This window comes from Triticum dicoccoides, unplaced genomic scaffold (assembly GCF_002162155.2).
Source record: "Triticum dicoccoides isolate Atlit2015 ecotype Zavitan unplaced genomic scaffold, WEW_v2.0 scaffold71346, whole genome shotgun sequence".
NCBI lineage: Eukaryota > Viridiplantae > Streptophyta > Magnoliopsida > Poales > Poaceae > Triticum > Triticum dicoccoides.
In genome coordinates this window covers 1-1,608 of record NW_021294119.1, presented here as the reverse complement: position 1 = coordinate 1,608, position 1,608 = coordinate 1, and the positions used below count along the sequence as shown (strand labels likewise).

At 68.3% G+C, this 1,608-nt stretch overlaps 1 protein-coding gene across 1 annotated transcript; it reads right to left on the bottom strand.

The window, feature by feature from the left end:
- Positions 1-6: 6 nt before the first annotated feature.
- LOC119347642 (heat shock 70 kDa protein BIP4-like) lies at positions 7-1,605 on the bottom strand (the record flags this gene model as incomplete). Its single annotated transcript, XM_037616237.1, has 1 exon — positions 7-1,605. A coding segment is annotated over one exon (1,599 nt), but the record flags the coding sequence as incomplete, so codon positions are not given.
- Positions 1,606-1,608: the final 3 nt, after the last annotated feature.

The following is a 1,608-nucleotide window of genomic DNA, read 5'->3' as shown; positions in this document are numbered from 1 at the left end:
GCCGGCCTCCCTTACCGCCTCCCTGACCCTCTCCCTGTCGTCGCCGTCCATCTTGGCCCCCAGCTCGCCGTCGGCCGTCGTCCGGGTGCTGTAAACGTACGCCTCCAGCTTGTTCCGCGCGTCCACCCTGTCCCTCACCTTCCTGTCCTCCTCCGCGAACTCCTCCGCCTCTTGCACCATGCGCTCGATCTCCTCCTGCGAGATGCTACGGCCGGCGCTGCTGATCTCGATCTTCTCCGACCTGCCCGTGCCCTTGTCCGCCGCCCCCACGTGCAGGATGCCGTTCACGTCCACCTCCAAGGTCACCTCGATCTGCGGCGTGCCCCTCGGCGCCGGCGCGATCCCGGTGAGGTCGAACTTGCCCAGCAGCCGGTTGTCCTTTGTCATGCTCCGCTCGCCCTCGAACACCGTGATGGCCACCGTCGTCTGCCTGTCCTGGTACGTGGTGAACATCTTGGTTCTCTTGGTCGGGATCGGCGTGTTCCGGGGGATCACGCTCGCCATCACTCCGCCGGCCGTCTCGATGCCGAGCGTCAGCGGTGTCACATCCAGCACCACAACCTCCTTGGCGTCGCCGCGCACGATGCCGCCCTGCACCGCCGCGCCGTAGGCCACGGCCTCGTCGGGGTTGACGCCCTTGTGGGGTTCCTTGCCGCCGAAGTAGTCGCGGAGGAGCTGCTGCACCTTGGGGATCCTGGTGCTGCCGCCGACCAGCACCACCTCGTCGACGTCGCCCTTGGCCAGCCCGGCGTCCGCCATGGCCTTCTTCACGGGCGCCATGACCTTGCGGAAGAGGTCGGCGTTGAGCTCCTCGAAGCGGGCCCGGGTGAGCGGCTCCGACAAGTCGACACCGTCGGCCAGCGACTCGACCTCCACGCGGACCTGGAGCTGGGTGCTGAGCGCCCGCTTGGCGCGCTCGCACTCGCGGCGAAGCTTGCCGAGAGCGCGCGCGTCGCCGGAGATGTCGACGCCGTGCTTCCGCTTGACGAGCCGGATGAAGTGGTCCATGACGCGCTGGTCGAAGTCCTCGCCTCCGAGATGGGTGTCGCCGTTGGTGGCAAGGACCTCGAAGACGCCGCCGTCGAGCGCGAGCACGCTGACGTCAAAGGTGCCGCCGCCGAGGTCGAACACGAGCACGTTCCGCTCCTTCCCGTCGGCCACCTTGTCGAGGCCGTAGGCAATGGCGGCGGCGGTGGGCTCGTTGATGAGGCGGACGACGTTGAGGCCGGCGATGGCGCCGGCGTCCTTGGTGGCCTGGCGCTGCGCGTCGTTGAAGTAGGCCGGGATGGTGATGACGGCGTCCCGGACCTTCTCGCCGAGATACGCCTCAGCCGTCTCCTTCATCCTGGTGAGCACCATGGCGCTCACCTCCTCCGGGCTGAGCGTCCGCACGTCGCCGGCCTTGACCTCCACCTCGAGGTGCGGCTTGCCGTTCTTGTCCACCACCTTGAACGGCAGCAGCTTCATGTCCCGCTGCACCTCGGCGTCGACGAACTGCCTGCCGATGAGTCGCTTGGCGTCGTAGACGGTGCGGAGCGGGTTGGCGGCGGCCTGGTTCTTGGCGGCCTCGCCGATGAGGCGCTCGCCGGAGTCGGTGAAGGCGACCCA